General features: G+C 42.6%; 2 protein-coding genes across 2 annotated transcripts in view; both read left to right on the top strand.

Moving 5' to 3' along the window:
- LOC310861189 (chemerin-like receptor 1) overlaps window positions 1-17679 on the top strand; it is a 173355-nt gene that overhangs the window by 131372 nt on the left and 24304 nt on the right. The gene's annotated exons all lie outside the window — the stretch shown is intronic.
- LOC310861270 (metabotropic glutamate receptor 7-like) overlaps window positions 1-17679 on the top strand; it is a gene marked incomplete at both ends in the record, with an annotated part of 128553 nt that overhangs the window by 109861 nt on the left and 1013 nt on the right. Inside the window, one exon of the mRNA XM_083768668.1 lies at window positions 10974-11241. Within this exon, the coding sequence (XP_083624794.1) occupies window positions 10974-11241 (268 nt within the window). The remainder of the gene's footprint in view (window positions 1-10973; window positions 11242-17679) is intronic.

The following is a 17679-nucleotide window of genomic DNA, read 5'->3' on the forward strand; positions in this document are numbered from 1 at the left end:
AATTGCCATTTATGGCCTACTAGTGCGCAAGCAGAGCGTGCAAGTACTGTAGACCGCTACAAACTTTCAAATCTCAGCCTCTAGTAGTAGTATTTTGAAGTATGGTAATGATTACTTATGTCTGTTATGGCAGTGGTGTCAGATTACATACATGTATACATACTAGGAGCATTACCTTTATTCCATACGCCTTGGATAGCAATTGGATGATTTGAGACATTTTGTTTCAAAAATGTGTTTTGTAAAAATCCACCTGTTGCTGGCGCTGTAACAGGCCAATGTGAAAAGGGTGGTGTCCTCTCCACTTCATAACTCCAGTATGTGTGTTCATTATTATTAGAAACCTCCACCGGTGCACGAGAGAGGGAGAGAGAGAGGGGGAGAGGGAGAGGGAGAGAGAGAGGGAGAGAGAGGGGGAGAGAGGAAGAGAGAGAGAGAGAGAGTGCACGTTGCATTATTATGTTCACTGGGGTTGTGAGCTTATTGTACTGGCCGGGGCTAGACAATGACAGTTAGCGCTTGCATATCAGCGTGGAATATTTTTATTAATGGCTATAATGAAAGGTTGAATAAACATGCAGCATTGCATAAAAAAAAAAAGTTTAGAGTTTATTTTGAAACCGACATTGATGTTCTCGTCTGGCCGTAAATGCTGCCTGCTTCAGATAAAGAAAGTGACATTGTAGTCTGGCATCGCCAAGACCATCAGAGATAACTGTCTGTCTGCTGATATGACTGCAGATTAGTAAGTAGCGATATCCGGAAAAATCAGATAACAGATAAGGACAAGCTTATTGAGTACCCGTTATCAATTAGCTTTGGGCTTATCAAGCCTGTTATCGAGCATAGCGGCCCATGACGTCATGTTTAAACAATCATGACAAGAGGCGATCAAGAAATAAATCTAATCACCCCCCCTGGCACAAACATGTCGTTCTAAAAGTGCCTGCCAACCATGCAGCGCTATTCGGGTAAACAAAATTACGTTTTTTTTTTTCACTTAATTTTTATTGAAGGAAGAACAGACAAGAAGAATACAACTGACAAGACTATACGGAAAGAAAAAGAAAAGAAAGACAAAAAGTAAAAGAAAAAAAGGCTGCATTTTTCATATTACAAAAAACATTCAATGAAATCCTATTGCAATATCGCTAGGCTGAGAGAAGAGATTCCACTTTTCTTGTAGTCTAAGTATGAATGTTAGTTTTTCCATAGCATACAATTCCTCAATAATGTCCATCCATTGATCTTTCGTTGGTGGGTCCTGCTGGCACCAGCGTTGTGTGATTGCTTTTTTACTTGCTGCTAAGAGGATCTTGATTAAATATTTATCATGTATTAGAAACTCTTCAGGGATATTTCCCAACAGTAGAAAAGGAACAGACAGAGGTATCTCAAAACACAGAATGGTCTCCAAGGTGGAGTGGATGTCCTGCCAGTATTTCTGAATTTTAGGACAAGACCAGAAAATATGAGCGTGGCCCACCCCCTTGTGGCCACACTGTCTCCAGCATGGCTGATCTGTTTTCAGTTGTCTTGATTTAATTTTGGGGGTAATAAAAAATCTCGTTAGGGTCTTCCAACAGAATTCTCTCCACATTCTTGAATTGGTGGATGTATTTTGTGTATTGCACATGTTTGCCAATTCTTCTGATGTGATGGTAATCTCCAACTCTTTTTCCCAATTAGTTTTAATGTACTCTGTGGAATTGACCCTAGCTGAAACCAGGGCATTATATATACTGGACACTACTCTTTTGGACTGCCTGAATAAAAACCTGTATGAGATCGTTTGAGGCCACCGGCTCGGATGCTTTCACCTCCCCCATAAAGTACTCTCGTATTTGGAGGTATCTAAAAAAGTCCTTGTTGTCTATGCCAAAATTACGGTTTTAAAGTGATGGTACACCTATTAACAGTTATTTCAACAAAAGACAAATAATTGACAACGCATTAGCACAATATTATATTGCTGCTGATAAACATAATCCTATCTTGTAGTATCGTTGTACAGTAATAATATCAATATCTTGTAATGTCATTGCGTTAACGTGTCAGGTCGATGAGGGGTAATGTTGCGCTTCCATGTGATATCCGTTGTGTGTGTGCGTGCACAAGTGGACGTCTGTGTGTGTATGTGTGCGCGGCTGAGTTCCGCACAGACAGATTTTAATTATCTTTCCCATTGGAGGTCAAGAATTATTGAACGACGGTAGAAAACCTCTGATGTTGGGCTGTCGATGCCCAGATAGCAGATTGACCTAATGTTGTTGTGGCTCACGCTGCCTGCGACCCGATCGACTCACATCCCTTTAACTTGATGCTATTTAAGATGGCCTTATTTTACACACCTGTGACCCCCCCCGCTCTCTACAATTACAATTTACAATTTAGGCATTTAGCAGACGCTCTTAATCCAGAGCGATTTACATTTAAGCAAGAACAAAAGCATGGGAATACATCACATAAAATCATTTATCATGAGACATGCGTAAGCTAAGAAGGTAACAGTGGAATATCTATATGATGAAACTATACATACACTATACATAATAAACTATACATATTCACTACTATGCTATACATATGTACTATGGCGTGCTATGACTATATACAATACAATTATAGTGCTGTCTACATAACATGCTATAAGTCTGTGTCAAATGCTATCTAAGCCAACAGAAATGCTATCTAAGGGGTTAGGGTAAGTGCTATTATTCATCCACCCATGCACATCATGCTGAGGTTAGAAAAAGATCACAGGACAGAGCTCGCACATCCTCTCTCTCTCTCTCTCGCTCTCTCTCAGGGAGAGACAGAGTCAGAGAGTTACATGCAGAGAGGGTCTCGGCCATCTGCGTCCAAGATGAGTCGCACTACAGTCATTTACACGTGAGGATAATGGAAGCACGAACGACCCTTTCCAAGGTCTGCCAAATGACAAAGAATAAATTTAACTTTAGCAATGTTTCACCGTTGGGAAGAAAGATAGTATGATTGTACAACCTTAGTCACTTGACCATCGAAGGACAAGTCAGACTCATTAATGTTGCACATCAGAACATGTCTAGAAGCCACTCAGGGATCTCGTAAGACGCTCCGACGTACTCGCATGAACTTCAACGCAGAACGGCCTGCCAGGTTACATTAGTTACATTAGCGCTGACTGGTCTATGTTTGGCAAGGTCCATTTTCTACTCATCCAGTTCGTCTTGAGCAGCCGAAGGGATTTCCTCCATGAAATTGCAGCTGCTGTTAATCCTGCTGTCTGTTATATCCCGCAGTTTTTCACTTGGTGGGAATTTTGGGTTTTGGTTTTGTTTGAGACACCCACATGCAGTCTTCATAAACTTTGTTTTGGTTTGAGACGCCCACATGCAGTCTTCATAAACTTTGTTTTGGTTTGAGACGCCCACATGCAGTCTTCATAAACTTTGTTTTGGTTTGAGACGCCCACATGCAGTCTTCATAAACCGATACAAGTGTGCTTGCCCTACTTCATCATACTACAGAGCTTGTAGATCTGCTACTTTTGATGCTTTTGAATTTGAAAGCTTAAAAGTAACAGTTTTGGACATTCCATGGAGCCTTGTACCAGGGGGGGTTAAAAATATTTGAACTTGGGTTGTGATGCAAGTGTTAGGAATGTGAGTGAGGATATGGTTTTTGACAGCGAAGGGTAAAGACGGGTTAAGGGAGAACTAAAACGGCAGAGCTACCAGCGGGATAGAAGGTAACAAAGATATGTTAAATCCTACTTCTGTACCGTTCTACTTCTGTACTGCTTGGAGAGCCGTGCATCTGACAGGACTGGGGCTGTGCGAGTTCTTCCAAAAACTCAAATAATATCCTTCAGCACAAAACTCCCTGCTGTCTGGATCGAGCTACTGTTTATCCACCACTATGAATGAAAGAACGGCTGTCATCTTATCACTCGTCATGTTCTTTCTCCAGAAATATGAGTGCCTTAATAGACTGTAAAAAAAGATAAGTGTATTTTGCGAAGTGCTTTAAAGTATACTGCTCTCTCTCTCTCTCTCTCTCTCTCTCTCTCTCTGATGAGCGTTGCTGGGGATGGATGGGTTATGATAGAGGAGACACCGATTACCGGAAAGTTGGAATTACTTTGAACAAATTCACTTCTAATTTGGATTGAAGAGATTACAAGTGGGTGGTTTGTAATCTTTACTTGCACACATTGCTATTTTTTTTCTGATTTGCATGTACAGCAGGCTACAGTATCTCTTTTTTTTTGGGCCAAAGGCATGTGAAATTGTCGCACTCAATTGCCCTGAAAATGGTACGAAAGATGTACTTATTACGATAGACTACATCCCATAGCCTGGAGGGACGATTGCTGTGCGATTGGCTAGTTCGTTGTTCGGCCAACCAGCCAACCCTATAAACTTATTCCTAACCTTATAACTCAGTATAACCCTAACGTTATTCATACATTTAACCTCAGTAAAACTATGTCTAAACCTTGTATCCTCAGTAAAACAAATAACAATAACCACCCCCCAGCAGGCAGTCAACGGAAATATATTGATGTTTTGGGGTGAGCCTTCCTGTTATCACACACCGAGTTTGATGTCTGTTGGACGGACGGTTCTCGAGATACGTGAAGTACTGTACAGACATACATACAGTACAGATATTGTGTGCATTTATTGTAAGATAATCAAAAGGGAAACTTTGACAGGAAAAGACTCGCTCACCGTATAGAAAAAGAAGTAAAACTTAGACTGAGACTTAGAAAAATATTTTTTATTTTATTTTATCATGCTCTGTGCTCATGGTGCTCTGTGCTCATGGTGCAATTAAAAAGCAAACGTTTCGGTCCTCAGACCTTCGTCAGTGCTATGGTTTTTCACAGACAAAGAGCTTACTCTTAAAGAGCGTCATTGGTGACATCACCTGATTGTGGGCGTGGACATTACAGAAAGGATATACAAAATCACAGTTAGGCCTATAGGAAACAAGAATATTGCATACATCACATGTTGACAGACTTATACAATCACTTTTGAATATAACTTTTTACTTTATAGGTAGCACTGGAGGGAGAGATCTTCATTCAAGCCACCTGGATTGACAGACTTTAAATAAAAAATCCATCTAGATTCAGTTTGGAGGAGTTTAGTGTCTAAATCACCCCCTCTTCTAGATTTCTTAATTTGATCAATGACTGTGTAAGACAGATCTGCTATGGAGTGACCGGCTTCCATGAGGACATGAAAAATAAAAAATACAAGATCAATTAAAGGCAATGTTGTAGAAGTGGGTCTTGAGCTGAGCTTTAAAAATGTCTACAGAGGCTGCCTGATGAAGGTACAGTGGGAGCTTGTTCCATGCCGACGGCCTGTAGAAGCAAAAAGCTGCTTCCCCGTATTTTTTAGTTGCCATTTTTTTGGGCAAAGCGAGCAGGCCGGCGGTGGAAGACCTTAGGGGGCGGTTTGGGACATATTTAGGCAGGCAGTCATGTAGGTAGGAAGGTGCGAGACCATTGAGAGCTTTATAGACAAGTAAAATAATTTTAAAATCAATCCTAAAAACAACCGGAAGCCAGTGCAGTGATGCCAAAACTGGAGTAATATGTTCTCTCATCTTAGTTCTATTGCAGAGATGGGCAAAATACATTGAAAATTTTGTATTTTGTATTTAGATACATTTTTTGACCCAGTATTTGTATTTTGTATCAAAATACATTGAAAATGTATTTTGATACAAAATACAAATACTGGGTCAATAAATGCCTGCATAATCTGGACTGAATACTGAGCCCATTGGTGCCCCCTGCAGTTGGAGATGACAGGAGTTCTCAAATAGAAAATAGATTTTGTGTAAAATCATGGATGTCATTTCTACCAGAAAGTTGGTTGGAGGTGTCAATTCATCCCTTAAGTCTAAATAGAATCTTAATGACTCTGTGCCTAGATCATGGGGGATATTAGTGTATAGGGAGACCACATCAAGGGTAGCCAAAATAATATTGGCAGTGGAATTGAGAATATTTACCTCTGAAAGTTGTTGTATGAAGTCTCCTGTGTCTCTTAAATAAGAGGGCAATTTGGTTACAATGGGTCTCATGTGGCGATCAACAAACTGAGAGAGGGGCTCTGTAAGGCTGTCATTAGAAGCCACTATGGTTCTGCCTGGAGGGTGAGAAAGAGATTTGTGAATTTTTGGAACACAGTAAAATAGAGGGACAGAGGGTTTGTCTTTGGTTAGAAATTTGCACTCTGCCGGAGTTATACAACCCTCCAGTAATGAATCCTGGAGGAAGTTGTCTATTTCCTTCTTATAGGAAGGTGTAGGATCTTTGTCTAATTTGACATAGTAAGAAGTGTTAGAAAGTTGAGACAGAGCTTCATTGACATAATCTGTTCTATTTAGTATTTAGTACAATAAGTCTCAGTCTAAGGAGTTTTACTTATTTTTCTATACAGTGAGCGAGTCTTTTCCTGTCAAAGTTTCCCTTATGTTTTTGAGACCACCGCTACCGTAGTCAAGTTTGAAGAAAAAAAGGACGAAGAAAGGCGCAACAGTTTTCTCAGTGCTTCATTGTAAGATAATCAATCAAATCTATTAGCTTGATTAAAACACTTTGACTACGATTCACGAGTTAATTCATTGTAGAACACTTTTCATTGTTTAATCCACATTTTTAATCAGATTTAATCAGATTTTAATACGGGCAATCCACTGGACAGAATAGATATGAGATGCGTTTTGATGACGTCATCACAAAAACGTCCATTGCTCCGGCGTGCAAAGGGTCATGGGAAATTGAGTCCCTATGGTTTACAATGGGAAAGCATGCCTAGCTGCCTAGCCTGCCCCGTCCCGTATGTTGTTGTGATCGGCACTTTGGAATATTTTTCAACACTACAACAAGCGATTACACCGATTTAAAGTGTATTTCCATGACAAGCAACTCATCGGTCGGTGCACTGGCTGTTCAAAGGCAACTTTATACTTAAGCAGTAAAAGACGGCCGTAAATGTCTGGCACCGATCCTGTTTAACTGTTGCACATTTAAGTCAGTCAGTCAGAGACATTTGGCTGTCTCTACTGTTACGGCCCATCAAAAGAAAAGAGACACAAACTGTACTCTATCTTGTCTGCAGTGGATGCCTCTCCCCTTCGGATGCGTTATTTTCAGCGGGTCATGAGAGTGCATGTCACCGCCACTCTGCCTCCTGTAATCTCCAGGGCAGCGCTGCACGCACCATTCCTGCTGAAATGTGAATCCCAATTGTCTTCCACAACAATTCACGATTCACCTTTTTTTTCAAGATATTTATTTTTTGCTTTTCTGCCTTTATTGATAGGATGAAAGTAGACTGACAGGAAATGGGGAGACGCGCATGTGGCAAAGGCCGTCAGAATCGGGAATCGAACCCGCGGCACGCCGTCAGGCTGGCTCAGCAGCCTAGGTGCCCAGACGGTTGAGCACCTTTTTCCATGAATATATATATATTGTCTTTAGTCTGCAGTTGATGAACATTACTACATTCAAAATGTGTCACCTGGAGCCATATAACTACTGTGGCTTCAAGGAGTTGTGTCTGTTTAAAGTATTTGTTTTATTGTCATTCGTATGGAATGACAATAAAACTGATACTTTAAACAGACAACATCAAACTGCTTGACCTAAAGTCTCTCTCTTGTAACTGTGCTGCATGAATATTGCTCAAATTTAGAAATGAGATTGCACACGCACGCACGCACGCACACTCTCTGAGACCAGCTCTCAGAAAGTAGGCCACCCAAAACAACCAAATACACCCCCGTGGAGTGAAGAGGAGGACACTGCCCAAAAGGTCCCACAATCCATTATTTGAAAGGCATTCTGTGCACCGAGCGAGCGCCGTCGGAACATAATCGTCACTTTACTGAATCAAGTGCTTGTCTCTTTCTCTGTGTCGTGTTGTGGTAATGGTCTCTGTAGCAGAGTAAATTGCCTTTGCCTTTCCCTGGTGGGTATAATTATGAGAATTATCCAGTAACACTGCGTCTAAACTCACACACAATCATTTTCGGATCCCTTGATGAGGATCTTAATAAATCATCATCGCCCGCTAGCAGGGGTCGGTTGCCGGGCGCTTGTTGGAAATTGACTTCATGTATTTATTTATGTTAAAGGAACGGGAATTAATTATGAATGCTCCATGACAAGCTAAGCATTCTGGTGCATGGTGGGAAAGAGGGAGGGGTTTAAATTTGAGTCAAGCTCCTTGCAGAGGCATACCGGGAGAGAAAAAAAAACTGTGTGTGTGTGTGTGTGTGTGTGTGTGTGTGTGTGTGTGTGTGTGTGTGTGTGTGTGTGTGTGTGTGTGTGTGTGTGTGTGTGTGTGTGTGTGTGTGTGTGTGTGCGTGTGCGTGTGCGCCCCCGTGCCCTATACACACACGCACTCTGATTAAGGACATTGCACGCACGCACGCACACACCACACCGATGCTTCCAACTATTAACCGGCCGGGTTGGAGGCAACTGAAGTGTCTATGGGTAGTGGGGCAAACAGGTCCTAACATATAATTGTCAATACTATTGAATGCATTCACAACTTATTCATGATTCACAATGATATTAATGTTTCACGATGATGCACAAATGAAATGAGGGGAGGTGCCAAGTACTGTTGAGGAGTAGGGGTGTTTCACAATGTTGATGAGCAAAGTATGTCTATTATCTTTTGAACTGAATGCAAACCTAAATGATGTTTAGTCTAAAATGGAACATCTATTGAATTGGTTACTTATTCATGTTCGTATGTTACTTGTGAGCTTGTAGATCAGCTGTTTAATGTTAATTGGTTCTCTCTGTTTGTGGTAGGATCCTCTCCTATAAAAGGGAGACTGCAGGCAGAGTAAGTCAGTTACGCTCTGGCAGGCAACATGCTGACTAGGGCTGCTAGGGCCCATTTCAGGGGCATAGCCTAGTGCAGTTCTGTTCCTTAGTTCCTTTGTCCTAAGTTTTGCTTTAAGTGTTTTGAGTTCATAATTTTGGATTTTTGGCCAGTATTATTTTTGCTGTTGGATATCGTTTCACTGTGAATATCTGCATTGGTGTTTGGAGAAATAAAACCCACAAAAAAAGCATCGCTGACTGTTTTTGGAGTCTTGACCATTGGGCAACTTTACAAACTGGATGTGGCTCAGGAGGTATAGCAGGTCGTCCAATGTCGCAGTGAGTCGGTCGGTGTGAGCTCGCCTGTGGGAAGTGAGGACGCTGGCGTGGACTGTTCGCCACTTCAACTCCCAATTTGTGAATGAGTGAACCGTAAAGCACTTAGAAAAGCACTGTAAAAATGCAATCCATTATTATTATGGTCTGAGAATGTAGTTGTGTTCATAAGCCTGGTGGATATCCTGTCTGTAGTTTACAAATTACAATTACAATGTAGGTATTTATCAGACACTCTTAATCCAGAGCGATTCACAGTAAGCAAGAACAACAACTCCAAGTGTTGTAGGGTTGGATCAGGCTTGGCCAGCATCAGAGTTTTGTACTCATGTGAGATTTGTGAGAATTTGGGCTGGTTGAAGACCAAGCGTGCTGCTGCGGCATTCTGGATCATTTGGAGAGGCTTAAGTGCACATGCCGGTAGGCCAGTAAGGAGAGAGTTACAATAGTGATAGTAATAACAATTGAATGTAGTAGTTGTGTCCATGATCCTTAATGTGGATATCATGTCTGTAGTTTGCAGGGAAAGTGGGAGTCATGTCAGATGTAACAGAAAGAATCCTGCAGGTTTAGATTATTATTATAAAACATATACATTGATAACCAATTAAGCCCTTTTTAATACTTTGATTATTCAAAACAACCGATCTAAAAGCTTTGTAGATCTGCTTTTTGAAACCATTTCAGCATATTTTTCTCTTTCTCTTTTAGTCAAGTAACATTTTGAATCCTTATACTTGAGAATGTTTAACAGCTACTTCAACATCAGTAGAAACCTCTGAGTAATATTGTTGTTCCAGCGCTGCAGGCTACATGAGTCCAGTCAGTCAGAGAGTGAGGGATTATGTGAGCTAATCAACAGTGTCATTCCAAAAGGTCCTCAAAGGCTTTCTCCTCTCTCTCTCTCTCTCTCTCTCTCTCTCTCTCTCTCTCTCTCTCCCCCCCCCCCCCTTATGGCCACCCTAATTAACAGTGGATTGTGACTTCTACCTACACTATTCATATTTCTAATTCATAATTTTAATGATAATAGAAACATTTGTGATATACACACTATCTCATTATCACGGGACAAGACTATAGTATTAGACACTCAGTCCTGATGGTGGCGGTAACTTCACCATTATGCCGATTTTGACCGAATAGAGCGAAACTGGCGGTCATTTCCGGTTAAACAGAACATCAACATCCGCTAGCTTTCTGTACTGTGTTACACAGTCATCTGTCCGGGATGCTAAGCGATCATCGTTTATTTTAATATCAAATTCAAATTAAGCTCTAATCAAGCCCCGAATATCGCATTTTACACGGCTATGCACATAAAGATGCGAGAGCGTGCACGCAAGGATTTCAGACAGTTTTAGGTAGATTACATCGGCCGTTAGCCAAACTAGCCAAAAGTTGCTACATCATTTAAAACAAAGCCTCGATTATAAGGAATAAAGCAATTACGTCAATTACCTCAAGGGTAGTGGGGGATTGTTTGATTCATTACGTCAATAGCGTCAAGGGCAATAAGAGGGTTTTAAGAGAGTATCCAAATGCATTGAAGGAAGCGTGAGCTCAGTTGGTGGCTCTCCCCATGTTGGCAGAGGAGGGGTAGTGCCCAGAATTTCAGCTTAGGCATTTAAAAAAATTGGGTTATAGAATGTTACCGGTCAAAGTGACAGATGTGTTCCTCCCTCTCTCTTTACAGCTCTACATCCAGACTACATGCTCTACATGCCCACGGTGTTACTGGTCAAAGTGACATATGTGTTCCTCTCTCTCTCTCTCCTTACAGCTGTACATCCAGACCACCACCCTGACCATCTCCATGAACCTCAGTGCGTCCGTGGCCTTGGGGATGCTCTACATGCCCAAGGTGTACGTCATCCTGTTCCACCCGGAGCTCAACGTGCAGAAGAGGAAGCGCAGCTTCAAGGCGGTGGCGACGGCGGCCACCATGTCCTCCAGGCTCTCCTCCCAGAAGCCCAGCGGAGAGAGACCCAACGGTGAGGCCAGGACGGAGCTGTGCCCCCAGGACCCCTCGTCCACCACGGACCCCAGCGGTTAGTTATACCCCTGTTTAACCCTAAGCCCTCCACGGAGCCTAGCGGTGAGTTATACACCCTACGGTTCTCATTCCTATTCATTCCGGGGACTATTATTATTATTATATTATTAATAGTCATAGTTAACTGTCGAAAATTGAAAATTAATTACTAGGCTCCCCATCTGAAAATCTACAAAGTAACTGTAGTAACTAAAACCTACAAAGTAGCTAGTTAACTAGTAACTAAAGTCTTCAAATGAATGTAGTTAGTAAAAGTACAACATTTGGATCCGAGATGTAGTAGAAGTAGAAGTATTGGAATTTGGAAACACTCCAGTAAAGTACAAATACCTCAAAATGTTACTTAATTACAGTACTTGAGTAAATGCACTTAGTTAATCTACGCCACTGTGCGTGCGTGCGCGCGTGCGTGTGTGTGGCGGGGGTAAATTCTCTGTCGTCTCTACTCCTCTAACGTAACCATGGTGATGATCAACTCCCCACGGGCCGTGCAATTAAAGTCGCAGCACTTCTTTTACTGCCTCATCACTGCCTGACCATGAATAAAACATATGCAATGAACCGCAGAAATATCCCTTTCCTTTCCGTTAAGGAAAATGTGATTCCTTCAAAGCAAAAATGTGCACGTGAGCTGCGTCACATGCACTCGCTTGCATATACGTGCGCAGTTGCGCACGTGAACGATTGTCGCCTAATCCTATTTATTGACCCAGAATGTACTGTATATCGAACGTTTGAATAAAACATCAGACGATCCATCCGGGAACTCAAGTGGGAAAAAACTTAAAAGGCGACTGCCAGCATGTTTGGACCTTGGCAGCTGTTCTTCATCAGGGCAAAGTGGCGAATATATCCATTGTTATTCCATGTATTTTACGTGCATAACGGGGACACTTAAGTACTGAAGTATGTTGGACGGCTTCAGAACAACCAACAGCATGCCTTCAATACAGACCAGTACGGCTCTCACAGCGGACCGTTGGCGTGTGTCTAGCCAGGGTCGTTCACGCTGTTGACACACGGCAGCTTTTAAAACAGAGAAGGGTTGTTTTTGATCGATGTGGGTGGTAGACGGCTGCACTCTCAGGGGCGAGCGGCGAGCAGCTCAAAAGACAACGCTATAGTCAAAGGCTCTGAACAGCATGGTGGAGCGACAGATCTACAAGCTCAAAACACGTTGGAGCACAAAGCATTGTGAGCTTGAAGACCTGCTATTTTTGGTCATGGCCAAAGAATGCATTCATAAAAAACACTGTCCTAAAATATTGATGTCCTGAACTGCGTGCGTGCGTGCATGCACACTCGTTTATTATTTAATGTGTGTGTGGGATGCAGACATGCACGTAGGATCTTTATATCCCTCTCCTCTCGCCCGGTCGGTAATTTCCTCTCTTGCTGTCCTCAGTTGCCATTGTGTTCATAACATTGCAATTGACCCAAAAATCTTTAAATCAGCCACACGGACGTTGCATGAGTATTTAGATAAGTTATATTTACGTTATATACTTCTACTCCTTTACATCTCAGAGGCAAATATTATACTTATTTACCACACTACAATTACCGAATCTGAAAAGTGAAAACTGTAGTTACAAGTTACTTTACAGGTTGAGTTGAAGGATGCTGATGTTTTGGGGAGGCCTGTTGGTTTTTTGGGAGAGCATGAATAAGACAAACATTAAAAGTCCATAGACTTGACTGCCACATGACGTCCTGTCTGAAAGGTCCCACCACCACACATTGTGGGTAACCAAGTCAAGCTGCCAGAGCTGCTAATGGCTTTAAAATGGTAAATAATGGTAAATGGTGCATTAATATAGCCTATAGCGCCTTTGTCCAAGCGCCTTCCCATACATCATGGCGGAGGCGTCTCTCTCTCTCTTTCTCTCTCTCTCTCGGCGAGGTATTTGGCGCTCTGACGATTACAGGAGCTGACGGACTGTCTCCGGGGGAGGCGGAGCCGAGCGGAGCAGTCATGCACATAAATTCACCATTAATAAATGTCACATCCCTCTGTCGCTGAAATGGATGAGTGAAAGAGCGGCTGGAGAGAGAGAGCGTGTGTGTGTGTGTTAGGGCATTAACGTGATTTTTGATAGTCGACTCGACTACCATCAAAATCGATTTATAGTCGATTAGTCGGCGGTAAAATATGATATTTTTTCCATCCAATCAAGCATTAAAACATCGTGTTCTGAAGCAGCCAGCGAGTGAAGGATTAACTGCAAAACAGAGCCGGTTAATGCAGGCAGAGTGGAATAGTAAGAGAGTGGCGACACACTTTGATCTCACCACAAAGCGGGTACCTATGGGCTATAGTTCCAAACATTGGAACTATCCCATTGAGATAGAATGAGCACTTCCGCATTCCATTGTTACAGTGGGAGTCAACGCTAGTGTCGCCACTCTCTTACTAGATTACGCTGAATGCCGCTCTGATTGGCCGAAATTAGCTCAGCTGTTTCAAATCAAAGTTGCAAGTCCACAATGACTCACGGATGGACGCGTTGTGAGCTTGTAGATCTGCTATTTTTTGATGCGCAAGACCTTTTTACGGAGCACCATAGCATGTTTCGTTGTTCACAATGTTTGTTCAGTTGGAGCGGGGAGGAGGAGGACTGAACGATGCGATGTTTTTCATACAACCCTAAATATTCAACAACAAGTTACAAGTTGTAACTTGTTGAACATTTAGGGTTGTATGAAACTTACAACCACAGTTCCTTTGGTTTATAGAAGGAGCTACAAGCTAGGAGGAGGTTATGATTACGTACTAGGTTTGCTAGCTAGCAGGCTGCCAGGCTATGAATCAGATGATCAACTACTTAACTCCATCGCGACTATTATAACTATGATCGTGCGTTTGTTTTTAATAATAACGCACGCGGCACGCCTGCACTTTTGTTGGATAAGCATGAAGAAACATGAAATCACGGCAAGAGCTACTGTAGTTTGACTGTCACCAAACTGGATAATATTGGGCAGAGTGAGGAGGAACTCCTGCTATACTTTACTGTACCGGACGACACGTCTCCAATCTAACTTGTTGAACAAACTACAGTAATAAACTCACCAATAGTAAAAGTATTTACACACTGTAGTTGTCCCCATTGAGCGTATGAGCCTATGAGGCATATCACATATGCTTTTCCCAAAGAAAATCTGTCTTGAATGCTGCTAGTGCAACCGCCGATCCGCCGCCCACTACACGAGTGAGGGTGACGGCAAAACCCACGTACAGTAGGCTTGTATATGATATGAAAACAATCAGCCAGGAATGGATTAGTACTGAAGTTGGCGAACTACCAACAAGACAACAGAGCTCACAGCTGCATGTCTGCTGTAGAGAAAAAAAAATAATAATAATAATATAAAAGATAATATTAACGATTACTCGATTTTTGATTTACAGTGTCGACTACCGTTTTGCTAGTCGACTAGTCAACTAATCGATTTTATGTTAATGCCCTAGTGTGTGTTTGTGCATGTGTGTGGGGGTGTGTGTGTGTGTGTAATGTATGTGCATGTATGCTCGTGCGTGCGTACGGTGAGTGCGTGCATGCGTGTGTGAGAGACGGGAGACAAGGCGTGAAGCGTTAATGCAGGCAGTCACATTAGGTGAGAGACACACACACATCAGATGCAGCGTTAGAAAGTATAGTAACTAAATGTGTCAGAGTGGTTCACAGCCTCAGCCTGATGGCCTAAAAGTCTAATATCTCCCCAAAGATACAGGGATATGCCTTTGGCTTTAGTGATTAAGATGTTGGCTTTCCACGTGAGAGGGCTGGTTTAAAGATAAAGATCTTGCCCAGTTTAGATTCAGAAAAGACGTAGGCAGGAACTGGTCGGAATAACGTGTTCCCTCCACGCGCTACGTCCGGCCGGCGAATCTCTCCCCTGTCAGGTGAAAAGAAGCAGCTTGGACTGCATAGAAGGAAGCATGAGGTCTGTCCCCAGGTTGGCAGAGGAGGTGTAGTGCCCAGGATAACATTAGATAATTGACACTGGGTGAAAAAATGGGTTGCAAAACCCTGGGATAACAAAGAAAAAAAGAAAAAGAAAGTTGCCGTAAGAAAATAAAAGATACATTGGCAGCCCCTTACCCCTGTGCATGCAAATGTATGTTGTAGCCAAACACAGCAAGGCTTTGCCTTTGTTTTAACAACAAAAAATGCCCATAGATTTATTCAGAATTAGAGACGTAGAGTGCCCAGCGTTTTTCTTTTCTTTCTTTTTATGATTGTTTTATCCCACGATTTTTGTAACCCATTTTTCACCCCTGTGTCAATTGTCTAATGTGATCCTGGGCTCTACACACCCTCCACCAACCTAGTCCCCATATATGGGGGACATGGGTAGAGCAACGGACTTGAACTCATGCTTCCTTCATGCCTGAGTGTCCAAGTTGCTCCTTTACACCTGACAGGGGGGAGTTTCCCTGGTTGGACATAGCGTGTGGAAGGAACACGTTATTCCAACCAGTTCTTTTCCCCTCCATCAGGCACCCCGGCTGGCCAGGGGGAGGCAGTTTAGAGACCAGGATTACTGCATGTTTTTTGTGAGGGTACCTACCCTAGGGCAGTGGTTCCCAAACCTTTTCATGTCAAGGACCCCCAAATTGACACAAATTAGCGTGTGGATCCCCATTTGAAAAGATTTTTATGTCTCTAGCAGTGATTTTCAAACCGTTTAATTTCAAGGACCCGGAGTTTGACATGCATTAGTCTACGGACCCCCATTTCATAGCATTTCTATCTCTGACCCCCAATTTATATTGTAAAATCAATGCTAATTTAACTCTGAGAGTGTACAAATATTTGGTTCCATTTGTACACTCTCAGAGTTCGGCATAGAACATAAATTCTTACAATACATAACGCTGCATTCGAGTTCAGGAGAGTTTGGAAAAAAGCAATTATCCAGAATGCTGCCTTTGGATACGGCATAGAAAGAAAAGGAGGACATTTCTATTTCATTCACCATGCAGTAAATGCTGCATTCATGGTCTGGAGAAGGTTTTTTCTTTTTAAGATTAGTTTTTGCCTTTATTTGGATTGAAGTAGTGGAGAGTGACAGGAAACAGAGAGACAGAGACAGAGAGAATGGCTTTTAATTGTTTGGTGCAGGGCTGATCATGGGACTGATTGTAATGTCTCTCTGCAGAGAGACATGCAGCAAAGGTCGTCGGGCCTGGGAATCGAACACAACACACTGCAGGCTGCTTTAGAGTCTATATGTGGTTTTGCCTTAACCGCTAGGCCATCGCCGCCCCCCAAGAGGGCAGTTTTATACAGACTGGTATAAATGGGCAGGGGCTGAATCCCCCTTTGATGTCTGTGTGCACGTGATGTCTATGTGTGCACGTGATGTCTATGTGTGCATTTGATGTCTACGTGTGCACGTGATGTCTATGTGTGCATGTGATGTCTATGTGTGCACATGCCTGATATTAACTGGTCACGATATTATTGTGTGTGTGTGTGTGTGTGTGTGTGTGTGTCTGTACACTTTCATCCCCTCTCTCTCTCACACACACACACGTCTCTCTCTTGACAGATATGAGCGTGACAATGTGTGTGTCTGTGGAGACATTCCCATGAAAGCCTGTCATCTCATTCTCATAATTCAAAGAGCTGTTACACCTGTTGGTGCTGTGATTGGGCCGTGTGATTAGTGGAGGGGATTTGCATGCTCTGTCAATCAGGGGGGAGGGGGTAAGGGAGCTGTGCATTCTAACATACATCTGTTTATAATGTCCCCCATATAGCAGCACTGCAGGTTGTTCCAAATCCCATCTATGCGTGCGTGGTACACACACAGTCACATGATCCCCGCATAAGTAATGGTATTTACAATCAGTCCCATGATCAGCCCTGCACCAAACAATTAAAAGTTACTGGATTGGTTTAACAGCAATGGAGCGTGCCGTCTTCAATTTCACGTGCACCTGCGGCCTGCGCCCACTATCTGTTTCTTTGGATTGAACCATATCTCTTTATTTCTGGTCAAATTCGACGGCCCATAGCCAACACTGTAATCGTCTTTTTATTTGAGGGGCCACAAGGCCAAACTGAGAGGCAACAACGATGGCCTTCGTAGCCACTCTGGAATTCCTGCCCTGCTACAGCGAGCCACGCTAGCACTCACTGTACGCACGATGGCAGTTGGCTTTTAGAGCGGTAACAAGAAGTCTCACCCCGTTTCTGTTTTCCTCCCAGAATTTTCCCCAGTGAGGGGTGGGAGAGGCTGGACAGCAGACGGCTGGATTTTGAATTTCTCTAACTATAAACTTTCATGACAGCAGACAGCCTAAGTACAAATATAATTTATGAAAAGCTACTACAGTGAAGTCTGTTCACAGAAGTTGTTGTAGGATATGTGTGGATTATCTGACGAGGTACCATTTGAGGGGGCAAAACCTTACATATAC

This window comes from Protomyctophum parallelum (assembly GCF_964188405.1).
Source record: "Protomyctophum parallelum genome assembly, chromosome: 7".
Classification (NCBI taxonomy): Eukaryota; Metazoa; Chordata; class Actinopteri; order Myctophiformes; family Myctophidae; genus Protomyctophum; species Protomyctophum parallelum.